At 34.1% G+C, this 21,224-nt stretch overlaps 1 protein-coding gene across 5 annotated transcripts; it reads right to left on the bottom strand.

Annotated features, from left to right (window-relative positions):
- Positions 1-3,068: 3,068 nt before the first annotated feature.
- On the bottom strand, positions 3,069-20,863 carry LOC121981162 (histone-lysine N-methyltransferase SUVR5-like). 5 transcript variants are annotated; one of them, XM_042533549.1, is made up of 12 exons: positions 20,670-20,861; positions 19,380-20,336; positions 18,041-18,343; positions 17,843-17,953; positions 12,821-12,931; positions 7,905-10,724; positions 7,605-7,766; positions 4,253-4,369; positions 4,094-4,191; positions 3,841-3,939; positions 3,623-3,710; positions 3,069-3,551 (listed from the first exon to the last, which is right to left on the bottom strand). In XM_042533549.1, exons 2-12 carry the CDS (start codon positions 20,040-20,042, stop codon positions 3,444-3,446), a joined length of 4,680 nt encoding a protein of 1,559 aa, XP_042389483.1. In that variant the 5' UTR covers positions 20,043-20,336; positions 20,670-20,861; the 3' UTR covers positions 3,069-3,443. The 5 variants fall into 5 exon arrangements, 4 of the variants coding, with proteins under 4 accessions (XP_042389483.1, XP_042389482.1, XP_042389485.1 ...); XM_042533548.1 differs by having other exon boundaries at positions 3,841-3,978; positions 20,670-20,859; XR_006111747.1 differs by lacking the exons at positions 3,069-3,551; positions 3,623-3,710; positions 3,841-3,939; positions 4,094-4,191 and having other exon boundaries at positions 7,605-7,779; positions 20,670-20,863.
- Positions 20,864-21,224: the final 361 nt, after the last annotated feature.

Here is a 21,224-nt window from a genome sequence, read left to right as displayed (position 1 = left end):
TGCAGAGCCTCCTCTGGTTCAGAAAATTCTAGACCAGAGGATCTGACCTCTTAAGTATTATCCAATATCAATATTATGAACATATGATATATCCTATGAGAAATTTAAATTCCAGTACTAGAACTCGCCCTATCTTTTATTATCATTTACTATATACTAGTAGTAGAAGCTAATATAACACTCTTCTGATAAAAATTAATTTAATATTATATTAATCTCAGCAAGAAAAAAAATATATTTTCTAACTTCGTCGGTCTAAACAATTTATAAAAATTTTCTATTCATGGTATTCCTAATTCTAAGATATAGGACTAAAGAAAACTATAAATTTCTAATTGATTAATAAGAAAAAAATATACTTTCTAATATCGCTGGTCTAAAGTATTTATAAAAACTTCTCTGCTCGTAATATTCCCAATTCTAAGATATGAGACTATAGAAAATTTTAAATTTCTAATTGATTAATGAAAAAAAATCCCAACAATACGCTGCAGTTAAGTTTCGAATTCTAGATTCAAAATTTAACGAGCATAAGAAATTCATCTTCCACCTATGAATCACTGAAATTGTTAGGCCATTGTATAAATTATTATTTATGTTTTTAAATTTACCCTAATAATTGGTAAAAAAAATTTATGAATTCTATCGGTTAGCTTTGATTCGATCATATGACCTAGATAGATTATAAAAAAAATGTTTTTATTTAAGGTTAGCTAATTTAGTTTAAAAATGATTTTATTTTGAACTTATCTCAATCTTAACTCAACCATATATAATGCCTTACGTCCACCAAACCTCTTGGATTTTTTTTATTCTCAATTGCACCAACCCTTGTAAACTATTCATTAATTAAACCTCTCTACCAATAATACTTTTATATAAACTAAAATAACTCTCCCATATTAGTAAAAAGTTTACCAAATTTAGTTTACTTACTATTGCATCATCAAACAACTCTTAGTTCCTTAGAATTATTTAAAATGCACCCGAATCAATCCTCGGTCCACCCGATCATCACTTGGCTAAACCTACGGCATCATAATCACATTCCTTAGGCATCACGTGCTAAAGGAGTGATGGTAGACACTATAGATCGCGCTTATCCTCCTAGGCCCACATTTCTCATTCATTATTTATTAGGTTGCAAGTAGTACATCTCATGTCGATCACTTGTGTTGAATTAAAGTTTCCAATTGGTCTTTTTTTTTTTTTTTTTTGGTTTGTTTAAGTTTGAGATACTAAATTTTTTTTCTTCTCGAGTTGTTATCTTCTCATTTATTTCTGAGAAGAAAACTATTTCGCGTACACATCATAGAATATTACTCCTACCAATATAATCTAGCGCATTAAATCATTAGTGTTTGTAAATTCAATTGAATCCAATTAAAGACTTGTCTATCAATTTGCTATTATCCAATTCAACCTTGAATAATAATATTTTCTTTCTTTCTGTTCAAAAACAATGTTAAATCAAGTAATATTGAACTTGAAACAATAGATCCGGTCTCATAGAAATTTTTTACTGACTATCAAGATAAATCGAAAAATTCTCACAATAGACCGCCTAAGAGCTTATAGAGGATATTGATATATACATAAGAAATTCATATATATTTTATCTAAATTTTATTCGCATTTGTCATCGCATCTATGCGTACCAAGTCTTCCACCATGAGGCTACGATCCTTTCACATTACACCACACTTCATTTGACTTGGGGTGTTTGTAGGGTGGGCAATTAATTTGTAGTTTACAAGAAAACTTTTTTAGCTTTTATTTTTTTTCTCTGGAATATTTAGTTGAATGAAAAATATATAGATGTGTGCCCTTCAAGTGTATCTACAAATATAGTATCGAAAAAGACTTTTCCCCTTGTTGGCTAATTAGAATCCTTCCAAGTCCAAATGCTTGTTTGCTTGTGAATAAAATATTCTTCTCCTCACCTAATGCCTTTTATCCACACGCATGGCATCTTTCATTGCATCTACATAAAAAAAATATTTTAACAATAATAATAATAAAGTCATTTTTAGAATATCTTACTAATTTGAAAGGGCTCATGACTGACCAAACATGGTTTTCTTGGTTTTTATTTCAGCTTACTCTTCTTTCATTGATGGAGAAAGGTGAAATTGACTATTGACAGTTCATCTTTTTATTCTATGCCAAAACTTGAGCAGGATGACCATTTTAAAGGAGAATTATATGCTAAAATATTATGGAGTTTTGTATCTCAAAGATTTTTTTTATTAGTTTGCTATACAATTTTTTTAATAATTTAAGTATTCAAGTTTCGTCTAATTAATCTGTTAGATGCCCGCCTCTGTAATATTCTCTTATTAAGATCGAAACTCTAGTCCTCTTATTTAATCCTGCATCGCACGCGAGAAAGCATTAATTTGCTATACATGAATAACGAGAAGGGAGAAAGAAGTTGCGGCTACTGTTGTTTCTTCACTGTTTTTTATTTTATTTTATATATATATATATATTTTCTTTACTATTTTTTTATCATATTTTTCTCTTATTTGAGGATATTTTAGGTTTAAAAAAAATTATTAACCCCAAAATCAAGAAAAATCTCAATTTTTCAAGATTTTCCGATTCCGAGTTGCATACACCTTTTGTTGACGTATCGAACATGACACATTACTCGGGAATCATCGATTACCTAAACCAAATGAAATTTTCATTGATAATCTTAGATAGATAATCAAAATTATTAAGGATAATCCCGAACCAAACACGTCCCTAGTGTTTTTCTTGTTGAGAGTTGATGTGTCTCGATGTGCTTGTACATACTTTTCGATCGATATGGTCATTTGCCCCTTGTGAAAAAATGACAACAATATTCTATGCTCGACTAACATGCCTAGATTTTTATACTTTAGAAAGAAAAACTAGTGTAGACTAAACTCAATGTGTAAAGTAAAGCTTGAGGAACTCTTTACAAGCACATACTGAAATTCTCAGAGACATGTTCTAAAAAGAGAGATCATTATTATGATTGAAAGAGTTTAAAAAAAATCCAATAAATATTACTAAATTAGCATCAATGTCAAAGTCCAGTTCTAAAAATTCAATTTTCATTGACCTTTATGATCTTGTACACATAAGGAGGTTGGGCACCCAGTACAAGTTAGTGAATCAACCTAATTAGAATGGGAAACCAACCTCTAGGTTCAGCGTGGTGAAAAAAAAAATCAATCTATATACTTAGCAAGAGAAGACTCAAGGACCTGAAGTATGATGAAACAGATTGGAATCTAAATGTTGGCACTTACACTGCCATGGATCGAGACCGAACCTACCACAAGGGTGCTTGGGTGATTGGGTTGGTCTGCGATCTCGAAAGAATCATGAATTTTCCACTGAAGAGAGTGATATTTTGCTCACCCAAACAATGGACGCAAATGTTCAAACTAAACGGTACATAAAATGACTCAATATAGACGGCCTCGACAGTTTGAAGCCTCACAATGACAAGGATGTCCCTCTCCGGGTAGTAGCTTGGTACGATAGTCGTACGATAATTCTTCCCCTATGACAATCTGACAAAGGATAGGAAAATAAGAATAGCTGTATACAAAAAGACAAATAGGACAGGAGAAAGATGCCATACATCTCGACTTGCATATAGACCGATATGAGCAAGCTGGATGTCCATGCTCTCCACAAAAACTAAATGATCAACTAGATTGGGTGAACAGCTGTAGCCATTTGGAAGATGATAAAATAAGTGTCAGGAGCATTAAAAGGCTAAAGAGAAGAAATGCTGACTGGAATATATGCCTCTTCACAAGTTGCAAGAATAAGAGCCGCAAAGCATGAATATTTTACCTGTGATTGATGAATCGTGCAACATTCCCATGTTTAGTTGCATCAATGACACATGGCACCATCCCACCAATCCATTGTCGGGTGCCATCAACATGGGCACTGATGTCATAAACATAGCTACAGCCATCAGAGTCATATCTGAAAATAATGGAGAATCAGCATAGAGGATATGAAAAGTAACATACTTTCATATCATACAAGAATGAGAATCAGCATAGATGCATTAGAATTTAGAAGCATAGCAAACCTCTACCTCTTTGTGTTCGTCTCCTCGACATTCAAGACCTCTCCAATGTACTCGCAAATGAAAGTGCCACGTGAAATAGTCTCCCCAGCCCTGACTGCCCAACCCTGCAAGAACAGACAGACTTAGTCAAGAATTAACAACTTTTGAGGACTTGCAAACGTTTACCTTCTTTTCTGTTCTGAATATTTCCAGCTTAATTTGAACTCCATTCTGCAATACTCTGTTGGGACATGTTGCATCACACTTGCAGCAGGAATTGCATTCTTGGACTAGGAGATCTTTCTGCAAAAATTGTAACAAGATGTCTTACAAGGACAATATACTCCACAAAAAAAATTGAAATTTCATTTGACGAATGATAAAATTTCTACACAAGCATTAAAGCAACATCAATGTAAAAGGTTAAGATGGTTTATCACACCTATTCAAAGGAAATCATCATTAATAGGACAGACTGGATGATTAAAAAAACTCATCGGGTTCCCTTTAAAGTAATAAAATTTTAGAATAATATGGCATGATCATATAGTATCCGAGAAACAAAAAGATTATATAGTTAGACAAGTTGAAATAATTATAATTGAAGGTGTAAGAAATAGAGATTAAACAATATTCTATTTAATGTAATTCAAATTGATTTAAGAGATCTGAATATTCCTATCAATATAGCCTCTTTTTTTTAGAGTTGGCACTAGGTATCCAACTTACGCTGACTAATCCTGGGGGTGATCATCTCGGCTCCACAAAGTTTCCCACCGGCGACTAGTAAATTGAAAAGTGCTCGCAATGGACGGTCAACCGCCCAGCATTCTAAGTCAACCGCACATTAAGGGAAATTCATCTGTTAATTCGTCAAAGCTGAGACTCGATCCTTAGATATTTGTAGGCACTCTGCCGCTACACTATTGCCCCGGGGCAATATAGCCTTGTTTACTCATACAGAAAGTGATGAACATAGAAAAATGAGAAAATTTGAGGGAAAATAGATTTTAATAGGTTGTTTCTCTGGTGAGAAAATGATGAAAGATAGAAAGTTGGAAAGATCAAACACCCAACTCTTTTCCAAAAAATGAGAAGTAGCTCCTTCCTCAGATTTACCTATTCCCAATTCCGGTCTTTCTTTCCATGATTATCTTCATCAGGTGCTGGCAAACAAGGACTACTCACCTCAAGTCTCACTCACCACAGGCACTGGCTAGGATAACTGCTGCTAGTGAACCATAAGGGGGCAAGACAAAGGAGACAGAAGATCAGAGTAAAAGTGGTCTTTTATGAAATCCTTGCATCTTCCCAATTTTTTCTCTTCCCAAATAAACAAATTTTTGCAACTTTCTTCTCTCCCTGTTTTCTGTCATTCTCTGAATATCCACATCCCCCAACTTTCTCTCTTTCCTAATAAAGACGCCCTTACCCGATTGCTGACAAAATCACCAACATGAAGGTAAACAGCTAGATGAGAATATACACAAGGATGTCATGCAGAGGATTCCATCAAGGTCATATATAGTCATTGTAGAAAAACCCTAGAGGAAACAACCTTTGAAATAAAAGATGGTTCATTTGACTGGTCAGGCATATATTTTCAATAATCTAGGTCATTGTCGAGTATTAAGAGACAAGTTATTTATGTATATATTTTAGTTAACACCAGGTATCTAGCTCTTTGAACCGGCTAATCCGATGATCGGCCCGGCCCTACGAAAGTTTCTCACTGACCACTAGGATAAATCGGGAAGTAATCATGGAGGCCCATCCAGCCAGCCAGCATCATTCTTAGGTCCGCTTCTCACGGGAGAGAAAATCCCCTATAGTACGCCAGATATTAAAACCTTAGATCCCTTGGTTATTCATTGGAGGCCTAACCATTGCACTATTGCCCCAGGGGCATCAAGAGACGACTTTTAGTTCTCTACTGTGATGATATCATTATCATCACAAATCTTCATTTTCATCAAAATTTAAATGTTCTCTCTAATACCGCAATAACATGATACAAACACCACATATCCCAGACACAAATTATACAAACAAAACCTGAAAGTGACAACGCTAATATTAAAATATGATGCAACTTGATTTGTTTATTAGTACATAGTATAACATTATTTTTTAAAGACTGATAATTTATTAAATTATGATACAGCTATCACAAGAATAACACAAGAATTTGCCAACCCACATGCAATCATATTCCTAGGTTTTTGTTTGTTTTAGCTGATCACTAATATTTTGTGGAGTTTTCATGGCCTAACTAAATAAGTCCTTTATTGAAACTCCATTCAAATTGCATGAAAATGTGAGCTAGAATGGATTAAAATTGCATCTATCCTCTGATCAATTATGAATCGATGCACATGCATACTGTCTTCCAGATATTTCTAAATCAATAAGGTCAGAATATTGCCTTGCTCATTGAAAAACTAAAAGAGGCCTTACAATATACATGAATTTGGTGGTTACCAAAGTCTTGCTCTAGTCAATATTTGATCCTGAAAGTGTTTCAAATTGCACTAAGCCCACTAATACATGAAATTTTCAAGCAGCAACCTCCCATTGAAAAAAAGTAGCCACTTTTAATCTTAGAGAGTAGCACTTTTGGTGCATTCTATGACTATTGAAGTTGTTGCCTTTGAATGAAATCAAGTTGATTAAACTGAACATGATTTGTTTAAATCAATACAACTTCATTAGAAGAATTATGATTATTAGAAGGGTCCAGGAGCCTACAATTTATCATTCAAGATGGTTTTTGTCTCAGCAAATTCATCCTTGTAATCCAAATGATTAGCTAAAGACTGTCTAGTGCCAGCGAAATGCATGTTAGAAAGACATTATGGTTTACACATGATAGAATTTTTTTGACCAAACTTACAAGCATGGCTTGATTGTCAAACTTGTAAATTAGAATAATGTGCCCGTGCACAGCTTAGCCAATGCCCCACATTCCACTGGAAGACTTAAAAGTTTTAATTTTTTTTATAAGCTTTAACATGAGCCATAACAGTTATGATTGTTGATTAAGCAATTGAATATATTTAATAAAACCATACGTGCCATTCAGTGAACCAAAATTTATACTAACATACAACCAAATATTTCTATCAGAGTTAGGCTATATATTCATCCAAGTCTAGTGTCTCAGAGATATTGCATCATCATAAACCAGTTTATGGTCTAATTTATTTTATTTTATTTTAATGTTAAATTTTATTGTTTTTGTTTACTATTTCTAGTAAACTTCTCTATTTGCCCTGGATATAAGATGATATTATTTAAGGTCTGAAAGAGTTTCCCTTCTCACTGTTTTCAATCATCCAAGAAATAGTACAACATTTTATATTTTGAAGATTATCCTCTACTGAGATTGCCAATTGAAGCACACAAGCCCATGATATTAACAGACGAGCCCCACAATATATCCTATGTTGAGTCACTAAGGTTGGTTCAGTTCGCACAACACATTCTAATTTAGATCAATTTGATAAATGAAACTCAAGCAACTAGATAAATAAATTACCTCCAAGACTATACGGCCTTTCTTATCATAAGCAAATCTACAATGCATTGAGTTTCCAGTGGCATCTTTAGCATTCATTTGATCAGCGTCAAATAAGTATATATGACTGCAACTTTCAGGATAGCACATTGAGTCTGGGCAGTTGCAACCCAGTTGTAAATCCTGCACAAATATACTTGGAAGCCAATCATTCACTATAATGTCAGCATTACTTAGATTAAGAAACTATTCCTATAGAAAGAAGGTATAGTTTTTGCCGCAACTAGCATTTCAATCAAAATATATGAACTCAGCAAGTACCTTTGCCTCCAGAGAAAGATATGATCCTATCAACTGCTTAGTTATATATTTAAATTCTTTCCAAGGCATATGTAGTAGAGGTTCTTGATCATAGGTCCCTTCGTGAGATGCTACAAGGAAAGAATCCTTCAAATACTCATCAACAACACAAGTAATGGGAACTGCTTCTTTGCCAAAACTCACATCTTCACACAAAATAATGCCTTTCTGCAAAGATTTGAAGTTAAGATGTTCTGGGTTGAGTATATAGTGACTTTCATCCATCTCCCAATTTGCATTGCTGCAAGAATCTACCATGTATGCAGGAGTTTGTGCAAGTAATGGTTTGGAAGCAAGTAGAGGAGCTAAAGAATTTGTCTTTTGTAAAGTCTTGCATCCTTTAGGGCAGATGAATCCATCTAGATGCCAACCTACTTGGATATTCTGCTCACTGCAAAGCTTTAACGCCTTCAAGTAAACATTCTCCGGCAGGAACCCATACTTAACCTCCAATGCATAATGAAAATTAGTTCTGCAACACGCAGAACTTGCAACAGAAAGTAGCTCCGGGCTACTTGGCCGAGGCTTTGTTTTCTGGATCTTAGATATAAAGGTTTCTGCAACTCCAGAGCAATGGATATCCAGCAGCAGCCCAAGACCCAATGGTTCAGGTGAATGAGTATTTTGTTCTCTGACAAAGTGTATGGAATGAGAAGACTTGTTATGCTTTGGCATGCCAAAACTAATAAGGCCTTTATATCTCTTTGATGCTTCAAAGTTTTTCTTAAATCTTGGATAGAAATTCCTATTACGTTTCAGATGGTGATTTCCACTCTGTTGAGGAAATTGGATAGTAGAATTTCGGTTCATATGGGCAACTTGGTGGTGCCGACCAAGATCAGGTAGTAGATCAAATCTTAAACCACAAGACTTACAGGTGAATTTTTGGGAACCCTCATGGTTTTCAGTGGCATTGTTATTACTACTGACTATATTGTTTATCTCTATTTTTGGCTGAAGATATTCATCCAGGGGTCGTAGATTAAGGTTTGGTAATCTAAAATCCATTGAATGGCATGACAATATGTGTTGCCATAAGTGATCAGAACTGACAAAGTGACTATTGCAAGACATGCATCTGAAGATTATCGAGTTTTCAAGGAATTGCATGCCATGTCTCTCTTTTACATGGGTTTCAACAACTTTTCTGTTGGTAAATGATGTCATGCAAACAGCACAAGCATATCCTCTAAAAAGCCATCGAGCCTCCTTTTTATGCACTTGAGTCCAGTGTATACCAAGAGTATGGTCATCAGCAAAGACCTCAGCACAAATTTTGCACTTAATACTTATTTCATAGTTCTTATCATTATTTACTGTGGGCATGGGTATTTTGTCTTCCCAGGATGATTTTCCCCTGTCTTTATCCATGTTGAACCCCCAACTATTTGAAAGTTTATCTCTTTCACTTGCCACCAACTTCAATAAGAAATCTCCTGTTGGTGGATCTTTCATGGCTTCAGATAATATCCATGATAATGTGTCACCTCTTGATACTGGCCTTTGACAGGACAGACTAATTTTCATGAATCCATAGAGAAGTTCACATGCTTGGTGTAAACACAACTTTTCCCTCCTTGAGCTGCACTGATTCAGGAGATTCAAAAAAATGTCTTTTGATACTAGTCGACTCCTACCATTTCTTGCACGTTTAAGAAATTTCGGAAGGTGGTTATTGCAGTATAATGTGTGCCTCGTGGCATACTCTAGACATTGATCATCATTATTTTGATGTTGGCTTCCTATGCAGCGTGGTAAATCTGGACGACTACTTAGAGGAGCAGGTAATGCATTGTAAAGCTCAGATGTTTTCATCAAGCAATCTCTTTCATCTGAGGTTATGCCAACCACAACTGGAATTAAATTCTCATGTGTTGTCTGAATTTCTCTTGGTGATGTAAGCTCATTGTGAACCATGTTTGAGCTAGAAGAACTTTCCAAGACCAGATTGTCATTGCTACCTCCCCTGAGAGTGTGCCCTAAGAGATGACTCTTGCTATGCATTGATCCATGACTTCCCAGAAGCTGATGTTTCTTACAAAATGTGGATCCTTGTCGAGCATGATGCTTACAGTTTCTGCCATGAGTAGTTGTGCCCTTGCACATGGGGGCTTCAAGAGGAATTGTTTGCGCCTCATGAGAAAGCTTTTCTGGATTTCGAACATTCAGGTGGGCACAACAATAAATATGGCCATCACTTGCCCATCTTCCACACTGTCGTCCTTTAGATAGGACAAAAGCTTGACATTGTCGATATTTTTCTTTAGCTTCTAATTCATTTTGAGTGTACAGCAAGACTCTGTTTTCTCTTACTGTTTTTGGAAAAATATCCACTTGTGATGACTGAATTAGCTTTACATCGCTACCATCATCTACAAACCCATTGCATGTCTTGGCCAAGGATTGAGATTCTGATGACCCAGCCACCATATGTAGTTCTTCAACCTTATATGACTTACATGGAGGCTGAGATTTTACTGATTCTTGGTAACTTTTGAAATCAACTTCTATCACATTGGTCTGAGAGAGTTTGGGAGTAGCACATATTTCTGCTTTGCAAATTTCAAGTTTTGAGTACCTCCCACTAGCTTCATTTCCCACAACCAAAGAACCGCTCACATTGTTTGGACCTGTGTTTCCATAAACATGAGTCGATGGAGAGGAAAAGAACAATTTCATGGCATCTTGTCTCCAAGTTTTCCATTCAGGACCTAACTCAGGCTGCATTGGTGCATTCCACAGCTCATTAATTTTCACCCAGAATATTGAATCCATCAACTCCTGGTTCATGCAAAGATGTGGATCATCCAGAATAATTGAAACTAGTTAACTGACTAGGTATGCCAAAATTGTAATGTAAAGATTGGTAGCAAAGACAGCCAGACATATCACAAGGTCCTAGATTTTTAAAAGGATTTACATGCATGAATATAAAAAATTAATCCCAGGTGCATAGTACTTACACCAAAATTGATCCAAGGATGCAAGAATTAGTATTACAGAAAGTTATATTCACATTATCAAATGATAGGCATCCTTTATATAAACCAGCCTACCCTCACATGGTTAATAACAACTTTTCAGGTAAAATGAGAATAAAAATAGCAATTAAAAACTAAAAATTCAACTTATCTAATAAGAGCATATTTAAGCTCATTAGGACCAATTTACCTGCAAGTGCTCTCACTAATTTAATTTGCTGAAATGAAGCAATTACCATAAAGAACTTGATATTTGTAGCTCCTCCCAATTAACACTATTTTCCAAATTCTAATATATACTACTTTCAGATATACCAAAGAGGAAATTAAACTAAAAATATAATAGCTTGAAGTGTCTATGGCTATTGGTCAACATAATATCATTTTGGCACCATCAACTAATACCCATATAGTGTTGACATAGGTAAATGTCATTATCTTGCCTAACCAACACAATTTGATGATACAAACTGAGACAACTTGTTTCGACCGACACCATTTGAGACATGAAGATTCTATTCCCATGACTCATCCTTTGATTTCATTTATTGGTCATAAGGAGATGAATCACTTAAAAAATAGAAGAGAGGAAGAGGAGAAGCATTGACCAGAGTACTATAAGCAACAAAGAAGAGTGACACTAGAAGCAGAGAAATTAATATTTATTCATATATTGCACGTGTTTATTGAAGTTCTAGATGTATTAGCCAAAATATAAATCCCAGTGGCTAACCGAATATATTTATATGCATGTGTAGAAACTAATTTTAGTATGGATGTCCTAGGAGGACTATTTAATTAGGGCTTTAGGGAAATTATGGGGTTTATCCCATTAGGATAATAGAAAGAACTAAAGCACTCATCCAATGCATAACACTCATTTTTTCAGCATTAGTTCAGTATAAAGACTAATCAAAGTATTTGTTATACTAGAAGAGTCATTTATCATTACAATAGATGTCAAGTGAATGTGCAATGATGTATACTCTCAAAATAGGACTTATCAAGTTTTTGGTTCATGATTGAGGCCAATAAGCCACCATCTCTCTTGTCAAGGGATCTTCACTTCTGATAAAATTTATCTTCTTTGTCCCTTTTGGCTATCTTAGTGTAATATCAACCAATCTCCTAGGTTTTATATTAGGTTTTCTACAAAACTAAAATGATCCTAGAGTTAAATAAACCACATTACCTCTTTTTATTGAAACATTTCTAGAATAAAAATAATTTTAAAAAGCAGTGTAGATTATGTCCTTAATATTGAAAGCACCGCAACCAATAATATTTAATAAAAATAATCAAATAACATTAAATATAAGAATATTAAAAAAAGATATACTAAAATCAGAGACAAGTGTATCAATATGCAAAGTATTTTTAACAAAATGTTTAAATATATACCTTTTAAGAATGTAGAAATATAATCAATCTAAAGCCATCTAAAAATTTAACACTGGTTGATGAAGGAAAGCAACCATCCAGTTTTCTAACTACATTAATATTGTTGTTTGACAAACTTGTTAGTTGGACACCAATGTTCAAAATCCCCATGCACTCAAGACCAATAAATGACCCCTAAAAGAATATAGTCACGTATTTTGCTTAAGCACAATAAAAGAACAGCAATAGTCCAATACCCTACCATGTTATATCTAGTGTATCAACAACATGCATTTTAATAATGATCCAAACCAACTTCACTGCCTCTCTTCATAAAATCATGAAAACTAGAACATGTATTAAGCACAATTTCATGGCATCTTGTCTCCAATTTAACAAAATAAGATGACAAATCTAGCTGAATAAAGTGAGCCAGCAATAGATTGCAATTATCCATAGGATGGATCTATAACTACTTATTCAAGTCTTAAAATTCAAACTTCATTTTTTTCATACCTCTATGAGTGTTTCAATAGAGCCAGCACTTTGTGCATTCTGACATTTATCTTTCCAGGAAGACAAATTATTCAGAAGCCAAGTATTATCTATATAACAAGGGAGAATCATCTGCAAGAGATCAACAAGCAAAACAAAGATATATCAGAATCCAGCCATCTTAATCTATTAAGCTCTATAGGCAAGTCAATTCCCTATAGTGTTAAATTGCCAATTAGAGGCTGAATGAGGTCAACAAAAGGAAAATTGGATTTAACAATAAGAAACCAATAAAAATGCTAATAGTAGATGAAGTTGTACCAAGCAAGATTTTGAAATGCATATTGTTGTAAATTATCCTTAATAAAAAATAATCACTAAAATTGAGTAATTGGCAATTTAAATAGTCATCAGTTAATAAATATAAACAAAAATCAGTTTAACCACAAGCAATCAGCATTTAAGTTTCTAAAAGTTAACTAATGAATAAAACATTTAATGAGTATCCAAAAAAAATAAAAATATAAAGGTAATTAAGTGACTGAGTGGAATCATCATTGATTTCATCATATTCCTCATTTGCTATGGTGAGGAGATAGGCAGATTACAGATAGGTGGCGCAGGTGCCCTGCTATTGATAGCTCACCAACAAATAAATTGGCTATAGTTGGTGAGCCTGAAGAAGAAAAAATTTACATTGCATATGCTTTGTAATCTCTGGCCAGCACATTTGATCCACCCACATATTGACAGATTATATAACCACATAATCGCAGTTTGTACAGTGTAAGATGTGGAGAACTGTTGCATTCATGGACCACCATGTAGAACAACCAAGTACGCAATAAGAAATATAGAAAAAAATCAAGGTTTTGGTCTTGCTTGAGCCTTACCTTCTTTTAGTGAATCCATATACATAGAACTCAGAAAAATAGATGAAACAAAAGGTATTTTCTACTAAAAGTAAAATTTTCAAAAGCATGGGTAATCAAAAAATTACCAGTTTTAAAATGAATAATGAATAAACTTGAAAAGGTAAAGTGATTTATTTATTTGAATTCAAGATGGTGAAAGTATATCAACCAAATGAAAATGCAAAATATTCAAAAGGTATAATAAGATTATACTTGAATCTACCATGCAAATTCAATCTAAAAATTGGACAAATTTTTTATTCATAAAAAATAAAATGAAAGATCTTGAGAAAATACCAAAAGAAGAGAAGAAAATAGTTTCAGGAAATGATGATAAAACATCAAAAATTAAAGAAAGTTATTTGGCAGATAGAATTAAGCGGTGGAAATTAAAAGATGGGAAGCAAAATATATTTAAGGAGAAGGTAAAAGTACAAGCATTAGGTAAAATATACGGTGATCCTAATATGACATGGATAAGATGGTATCAAAGTTGAAAATAGTAGCTAAGAGTGTACTCGGTGAGTTAAAGGGACATGCACCACTAAGTAAGAAATCTTGGTGGTAGAATGAGAAAGTATAAGAGAAAGTAAAGAAAAAATGAATACCTTATAAGGAATTATATATTTGTAAGAACAAGAAAAACTTTAAAAAATATACAATTGCCAAGAAAGAAGCTAAGAGAATAGTGACTGAAGCAAAGAATGAAATTTTTGAATGATTATATCAAAAATTGGATACAAAAGAAGGGGAAAGAGACATTTATAGAATAGCTAAAGTGAGAAAAAGGAATCCAAGAGATCTTATCCAAATAAAATGTATTAAAGATGAATGTAATAAGGTACTAGAAAATGAAGGAGAAATAAAAGAACGGTGGAAGAGATATTTTTATCAACTTTTTAATGAAGATTTAGGTGACTAACTTAACTTAGATAATTTAAGTAGGTCACATGAGCATAGAAATTTAAATTTTTATCGTAGAATTCAAACTTCAGAAGTAAAATAAGCTTTAAATAGGATGCATAATAGAAAAACCGTTGGACCAGATGATATTGCGATAGAGGTATGTAGGTGCCTAGGGAAACAAGGTATTGAATGATTTACAAAATTATATAACATGATATTAAAAATGAAAAAAATGCCTAAATAAAGGATAAACACTCTAGTTCCCTTATATAGGAGACATACAAAATTGTGCAAACTATAGGAGTATTAATAATACGTTATACCATGAAACTTTGGAAAAAAAAAAGTAATAGAAAAAAGATTAAAGAGACTACGGTGACCGAAAATCAATTTGGATTCGTGTCTAGAAGGTCGACAATAAAAGTTATATATCTTCTTAGACAATTAATTGAAAAATATTGAGAGTAAAAATAAGGATCTACCCATGGTATTCATTGACTTAGAAAAAGCTTATGATAGAGTCTAGAAATTATATGGAGAATTCTAGAAAAGAGAGGGGTTAGCGTATCATATATTGAACTAATTAAGGATATATACGAGGATATAACGACTAGAGTAAAAACTTCAGGCGGAGTAACTGAAGCATTTCCAATAACATCAAGGATTAACTCTAAGTCCTTATTTTTTTACACTAATTATGGACGAATTTACTACACACATTCAAGACAATGCATGTTATTTGCAGATGATATTATCTTGGTAGATAAAACACCTGAAGGAGTAAATTCTAAACTAAAATCTTGGTAGGAACCATTAGAAAGGAAAGGTTTTAGACTTAGTAAAATAAAGACAGAATATATGAAATTTAATTTTAACAATATAGACATAATTAGACAATTATTAAGATAGAAGATGACCAGTTGCCTGAACGGAAAACTTTAGATATTTAGGATCATTTTTACAAAATGATGAAGGGATCGAGAGAGATGTCTTACATAGAATACAAGCGGGATGGTTAAAATTAGAAAGGAAAGGTTTTAGACTTAGTAAAATAAAGACAGAATATATGAAATTTAATTTTAACAATATAGACATAATTAGACAATTATTAAGATAGAAGATGACCAGTTGCCTGAACGGAAAACTTTAGATATTTAGGATCATATTTACAAAATGATGAAGGGATCGAGAGAGATGTCTTACATAGAATACAAGCGGGATGGTTAAAATGAAGGAGAGCGTCGGGTGTTTTATGTGATCATAAAGTACATCTAAAAGTTAAAGGAAAATTCTACAAAAGACCTGTTATGTTATATGAAACTGAATGTTGGACTATGACTCGAACACATGAGCAAAAGATGAGAGTTGCCGAGATGAGGATGTTAAGGTGGATGTGTGAATATACGAGAATTGATAGAATAAGAAATGAGAGCATTAGAGAGAAAGTCGGAGTTACATCAATTGATGAAAAACTCTGAGAGACACATTTACGATGGTATGGCAAATGTTCTAGCTAGGCAATGTGAAACTATGGCAAACATGCATATCAAACGAGGAAGACCAAAAAAGACTTGGTTAGCAACAACAAAACAAGATAAAATTTATTTAAATATAGATGATGATATAGTAGGAGATAGAGTTCAATGGCGTAAAATGATTCATATAGTCGACCCCATCTAGTGGGATAAGGCTTAGTTGTTGTTGTTGTTTGTTCAAAAGAATAAATCCTCTACTGATACACAAATCAAATTATTTTATGAAATCTTTCATTAGATAAGCAATATCATTCAATTGTTAGAAATAATCACAAAAAGAAATGCGGTAAGGAATGACACATCTTAATCTTGCCATCATAAATTCAATGTCAATAGAATCATACCAAAATAAGCACAACCAGTTTCTATCATAGTTATGATCAGTTTGCCATTATATTCTTCATCATTGCAAATGATTTTAATTTTTTTAAAATACCATAGTCATATTCGTAAGTCAATTTAAATGAAGTAATCATGACTATTTGATGTGAAACAGGTCATGTCTCAATCCATGATTTCACAAAAAAAAAGGGCAGCCCAGTACACGAAACTCCCGCCATGCGGGATCCCGGGAAGGATCCATTGTACGCAGTCTTACCCTGCTTTTTTGCAAGAGGTTGTTTCCAGGATTCGAACCCGTGACCTTTTAGTCACAAAGCAACAACTTTACGCAGCCTTACCCTATTTTTTCTTTTTCTTGTTGCGAAATCCATGATTTCGCAACAAGAAAAAAATAAATGCTATGCGAGAGAGTTAAATAATAGTATTTACCATCCATACCTATCTTAAAAAATAGACATAAGCCTCTAATACACTTAAGAAAAATATGAGAAATTCATACTTGACTTAGAAAATAAAGTTATAAGAAATATTATATGAATATTTGACCCATCTAATTTGATTTGAAATGACTTATCATTTATATTATGAAATATAGATTATTATGTTACAAGAATTGTCTTGAAGGATTTGACAAGGACTCAGATCATATGCACACAAGTAAATAATTTTCATTGTTGTACTCTCTTAGCCTATGATGTGCATCATCATGTTCATATAATTTTCATTATTTAAATGCAATGTTCTCCTGTCATCCGCATATTCCTGTCAAATATGTTCATCAACTCTTCGGCTAACTCAGATAGATGAGAAGAGATTTTTTTTAAAAAAAATCTCCTTTGTTGTGCAAAACACTAAAAACTGACACTAAGAAGCATGCAAAGAATCTTACACCAAGTAAGTCTCCAGGAAATGACTAGTCATGATTTCTCTGATCCAAATTTCACTAACCCAACCATTTCCTGCCACACCCAACTTAACAAAAAAACTCAATGAAGTAGAATCGTCAATATCAGATCCACCCTGGTCAACAAGTTTACAAACTGTACAAACTAGTTTACAGAATTTTTTAAAAAAACCTTGTTCATAGTTGATAATGGTAGGGATGTAATATCAGATCCATCCATATTTAGTCATGTAATATGCGTAATCATTTAATAATGGTAGGGATCAAGTTCTTGACATGATTAAGTAATCATGTCCTGTTGATGCCTGTATCATGTTTTGCAATTGGTTATTGATACATAAAATTATGGTAGGGATAAAAAATAGACAAGCCTATCCAAAAAAAACAAAGCATGTACAAATTAAGTTAATTTTTAAAATAGCCACTGAGAGAAGGAACTTACAGTTTGGAGCATCAAAAGCATTCTTCCAAAATCAGGATAATCTCTACACTGAGAAACTTCTCTGGCAAATTCTTTCCAGAAGGCAGCTTTCCGGACATTCTCAATCACAGCCTGGAGAAAGTAGAAAATATACAAAAAAAATGTACCATTAGGATAAAATAATGCAATGACACATTCATGATATTGCAATAATATCACCTCTATATGCAGATGATCACTAATATTTAGCATTGTTACAGCAAGCTTTTGCATGACATGTCGACGCGGAATAGTCAAATCCTTCACCAGCTTTCTCCATTTCCGATGGGTACCACGGACAAGTGGTTCTGGTAATTCATTGATGGAACAAACAAGTAGCATATCTGTCCAAGAATATGTCCTGCTACGAGGAAAAAAGATTGGAATGTATCTCTTTCGCTCATGTGTAGGCTTTGCTCTTATGGCTGAAAGTGGACAATCAGCCTGAGGACACTGAATTCCTGTTTGCCACTTACCTCTCCACTGTTTCAAGAGAAAATATGATTACTCAAACACAAGTAAAAGAAAAAGAAAATATTTCTATGCAAAAAATTATGAAAGATGTTTGAATATTGATAATAGGGAACCATTAGGTCTGTCCTGGAAGTTTAAAAAATCAAGCACAGCATTGTATTGGCTATATGTTTAATAACTAATACATATGCTTTTTTTAGAAACACTAGATATTACCAAAAAGTATATTGTGGTAACTTTATTATATATAGCTAGATCCATGAGACAGAGCCGAGCAAGTTTGTACACATCGCAATACACAGACAAACATAGGAGAAAGAAAAACACAGCATCACTTACAATTTATTCAGAAGAAGCAAAAGGTCAAGAACTAGTTTTTATGAGATATTCCTTGAAAGGTTCAAATATGTTTAAAGCCAACTACATTTCTAAGGGCAGTCACTCAAGTTCCCAGTGTACAAAGCTTTGCTATTGCCTCAAGACTCGAGAGTCAAGAGTGCATTGATCATGGGGAAAGCAGAGAACCAACAAGGAGGAGAATAGAGATGAAACTACTGGCAAAACTTATGTGCCATGTGATCCATCCAACAATTCATAGAGGGTTCATGGGATGATTGAGCAGCGTTTCAACTTTCAATTATACCACCTAGAGCATACATGACCATACTAGATAGATTCAGCTCTATGCATGTGTGGGAAGTCAAAGATAGTTAAAAAAGGAAAAATACAACTAGATTAGCTGTAAAAGACAATGACTTTTGACAGAAAGGTTCTCAGGGAATCCTCTCTTCACTATCAACACTAAACAAACAAAAAATCGGGCCAGAAATATCCCATTTTAAGCTTTCGCACAAAATTCACTTTATTATTGTTACCTTAGAATTCAAGGATAAAAAAAATGCTGACAGAATCATAAACCAAAGATAATAAATAAATGATCAAAGGTAAAAAAAAAACATCCAAGTTCTTTACAGGATATGAGAAGATTAGTGAATATATATAGACATACAGGCTGTTGCTATTTATAAGAAGACATAAGGCACACCTTTACCCACAGTGCAACAGGATGATCTGGCTCAAGGGTGTTGTTCCTTTGTGTACCTAACTCTCCCTCTTGGTTTACAATTTGCACAGTGCCCTCATCTACTTGATTCTCATTTTGCACCCAATCATCCTGCTTGACTTTTAAAGAACTGCTGTCAGTGGCCAATAAATGGTTATCTTCTTGCTTCTCCATAACAATGTTATCTTGCTTGAAATCTCTGACACTTGCAAAGTCATCTACTGCAACAAAGGGGCGAGGTTGATCATTTATGTCCCTAAGGGAATGAGAAATACATGTTGTTTCCGATATTGTGTTCTGAATCATATCCAATCCAGAACCATCTGTTTCCCCCCTTTTGTCATCTTTTGTGGAAATGCAATCATTAGAAGCTATTCTATCCACTAATTCAGCTTTTTTTTCCAGTGTGAAGTAACTAACCCTTTCCAAAAAATGAGGATCTGATGAGGAATGCAATTTCATAGTAGAACTAGAAAACATATTATTGCAATCTTCTTTATCAAAGGAACATTTTTCTTGTGCGTGAATATCTGATATTCTATATCCGTGAATGTGCATAACAGAAACTGAGTGGTTAGCACTTCCTTTAGTGCGGTTGGTTTGATCCTCTTCCACCTTGCATTGTTCCAAATCATCAATGTGCATGCTTTCCAGCTGAGTAAATAACGGAATGCGAGGAGAAGTTTCAATACCTTTCAGATTGTCATCTTCTACACAGTAAAACGTATCCACTCCGTATCTTTTCTGAGCAAAATCAACACCGAATTATGTCCTCTGTAACAATTTACCAACAACAGCCGTTATCCAGGCATTGTCTGCTGATAATCTGCACGTGGAAAGCTAGATTATTCTACCACGTCTCTTATTAACTACTTGGGCTTCAACGCAGAATGTACTGAATCCCTAATAAACAGACAATCGGCATGGCTCCTTTTTTCACTGCAATTTGGAAACGTCCGAAGTAAATTGAATCCGTCGACCACAATGAACCGGTTAGTCGATATCAAGTCAGTAAATGGAGGGTTCAGAGCAGTCAGAACTTTGCCATGCCGACAAACTTAACAAAAAAAATCGGCGACGCAAGTCGCTTCGGCTCCACAGTAGGTGTTCCGCAACGGAAAGAAAAAAAGGGAAATGGTGGATCAGAAAAAATCAGAGGCAACAAGCGGTTTCCGGGAAGACGGAGCTAATCTTCAGAGAGGGTAATAGATGAGGGCAGAATCGGAGGACGAAGAGAAGAAGTAGACCAGATAGAGGAGAGGTTTCACTCACCTGCACCGCCCTCAATTTCCGTAGTTGGCGGATACTTTCATCGCCGTCCTTGGTAGGTTTCTCCGGCCACCAGCAACCAGCGCGCCACCGCCCGTCGCCGCCTTCGATGCCTGGGAGATCGAGGATTAGCCTATTCTCTCTCTTAATCAGATGCAAATTTTGTGCATGCGGACCGCATAGAGAAAGTTATGAACAGCCTCCTTGTAACCGTCCGTCCGCCTCTCTTCTTCAATCTCATCCGTCCAAATAATTTGGATGCAAGAGGGAACGATCCTGACTATGTCGACAGAGAAAAATGCTTTTCACACCCAAAAGCCTTTATTTAATGACTTCTGCCACAGATTGGGCCCATCAGATTGGGCCCAAAGTACAATTTGGCCTCTCATTTTCTGAATAATAATAATTTATATAATATAATTTGGGCTCTCATTATCAGAAAAAATAATAGAATATATATGATATAATTTTTCAGGAAATAAACAAATTTATTTATTAAATTTATTTATTATTTACACGTATGATTTATAATCTCTATTTATAAAGATTAACAAATTG

The sequence above is a fragment of the Zingiber officinale genome, chromosome 5A (genome assembly GCF_018446385.1).
Source record: "Zingiber officinale cultivar Zhangliang chromosome 5A, Zo_v1.1, whole genome shotgun sequence".
Lineage (NCBI taxonomy): Eukaryota > Viridiplantae > Streptophyta > Magnoliopsida > Zingiberales > Zingiberaceae > Zingiber > Zingiber officinale.
This window is presented reverse-complemented; position numbering and strand designations above follow the sequence as displayed.